Consider the following 1868-nt stretch of genomic DNA (forward strand, 5'->3'; position numbering starts at 1 on the left):
CGAGGGACTGAGGGAAGCAAAGCGGGTGCTGAGGGAAATCAGAGGAAGGGATGAGATGGCAGATATAGGGGAGTTGTCGGAAGGGCAGGTGGGAAGGGTCTGTGGGAAGGGTCTGGAAGGGGATAGTGGGGAAAAGATGGAAGGGGGAGCAAGAGGATTTTGCATGGCGGGTGGTTAGGAGGGTGTTACCGGTGAGGGCGGAGCAGAGGAAATGGGGGTTGGTAAGGTCAGGGGAGTGTCCGAGGGAACTATGTGGCAGGGAGGAAACGGTGTTCCACGTGTTGTGGGAATGTTCGTATGCGCAGAAGGTTTGGCAGAGGGTGGCAGGGTTTTGTAAAGCAATAGGGTTGGGGGGATTGTGTGAGTTACGAGGGAGCGGTGTATGGTTTGGCGAGGCATAAAGCGAGGGAATGGGAGATTCGGGCATTACTGTTGTGTACACGGATGGCGGTGTGGAAAACGAGGTGTTTATTGGTTCAGAAGGGGCTTTGTTTTACGTCACGGGAATGTGTTTATTTGGCATACGCGGAGTTGGGGTACTATAGGAGGAAGGGAATGGGTGTGGGAAGGTATTGATTGGAGGAAGCTGTTTGAGTAGGAAGGAAGGGAGGGGAAGGGGAAAGTTGAAGAGAAACAAATGTTATGTGTTGATAAACAAGACGGAGCTGAAACATTTTGAGCTGATTATGTAAAATGGGGAGAAGCGTTTCTTTGGTTGTACGGGAAAGTTTGTTATGTTATGAGGTGAATGTTGTTATTTGGAGTTTTGAACCGAGAAAGCGGGTGTTTTGTTGGTTGTGGTGAAAGTGTCATGGTTTTAATACTTTGTAATAAAAAAAAAAAAAAAAAAGAACCCACCAATGGCCTGACTGATCACACCAGTGCCCTGTGAAGGGGATGTAGGCATGATCTCCATCCTGGCTGCTCCAGATGTCCGAAGTGAAGATGTCCATGATGTTTACAAGTCCAGGGGGTCAGATTTGATGCACCTAAGAGAGCCGAGGGAGTCGCCCGATATGACTGCATGGGTGATACATCCCTATCTTTGACTTTCCCACTGTCAAGTAGTAAGAACATACTGTGCAGTGTTATTAAACATGTTAATAAATATTTTTTGGAGCAGTGTTTCATAACATGGGCTCCTTCAGCTTTTTTCATTGCGTCTTTCAGAACTGAGGTCATGTCCCAACAGCTGTTTGTGGAGGTGATGCAGGTGCAGACAATGCTCCCACCTCCTTGCTGCCACTAGCAGCAAAAGCCTCATGCCTGGTAGAAAAGAGAGTGCGTCTAAGTTTGGGGGTGGGGGAGGAGTTACAGCTCTCCCTCTGCCACCTCTTGTTCTCCTGCCAGAAGACCTGGCACCTGCCTTTCCAGCACACTTCATGTTTGGTGTGCTAGAAATTGAGTATATAATTTATGTGTTGTGCTTTCCTGCACAATGATAAATGACAGACTGCCAGGGAAAGCACAGCTTTCTTTTTGTTTGTGGGGAAAGAAAAATATGAACAAATAAGAGGATTTTTGGGGAAGAATTAATTGAAAGGGATAACAATAGGGATGGTAGGCAAGGGTAAGTCGGAAAGGATTGGCTACATCGTGGTAACAAGAGACTACCAGTACCTACTGGTACCAAGCAAGCCTAGACCTTTCAGGTGCTGTGTGCTCTGCTGCTCAGGCTGCAATAGACACACAGCTGACAGAAAAGGCAGAGACAGAGCCTTGTATGTTGTTTCTCTGTCTCTCCCCCAGAGCACTGTGATTAGGAGGGAACTCGGGGAAAGATTGTAGTCACTGGCCAGCTACAGATGTCAATATCAAAGCAGTCCTTCTCTCCCTCTTTCCCCTCCCTCTTAGTTTCCATTTCCCTA

At 47.6% G+C, this 1868-nt stretch overlaps 1 protein-coding gene across 1 annotated transcript in view; it reads left to right on the forward strand.

Annotated features, from left to right (window-relative positions):
* Positions 1–410: 410 nt before the first annotated feature.
* The window catches only part of LOC102379258 (probable phospholipid-transporting ATPase IIB), a 34993-nt gene continuing 33535 nt past the window's right edge, over positions 411–1868 (forward strand). Inside the window, exon 1 of the mRNA XM_025195432.1 lies at positions 411–536. Coding sequence (XP_025051217.1) covers positions 411–536 — 126 coding nt within the window. The remainder of the gene's footprint in view (positions 537–1868) is intronic.

Source organism: Alligator sinensis, unplaced genomic scaffold (assembly GCF_000455745.1).
Source record: "Alligator sinensis unplaced genomic scaffold, ASM45574v1 scaffold618_1, whole genome shotgun sequence".
Lineage (NCBI taxonomy): Eukaryota > Metazoa > Chordata > Crocodylia > Alligatoridae > Alligator > Alligator sinensis.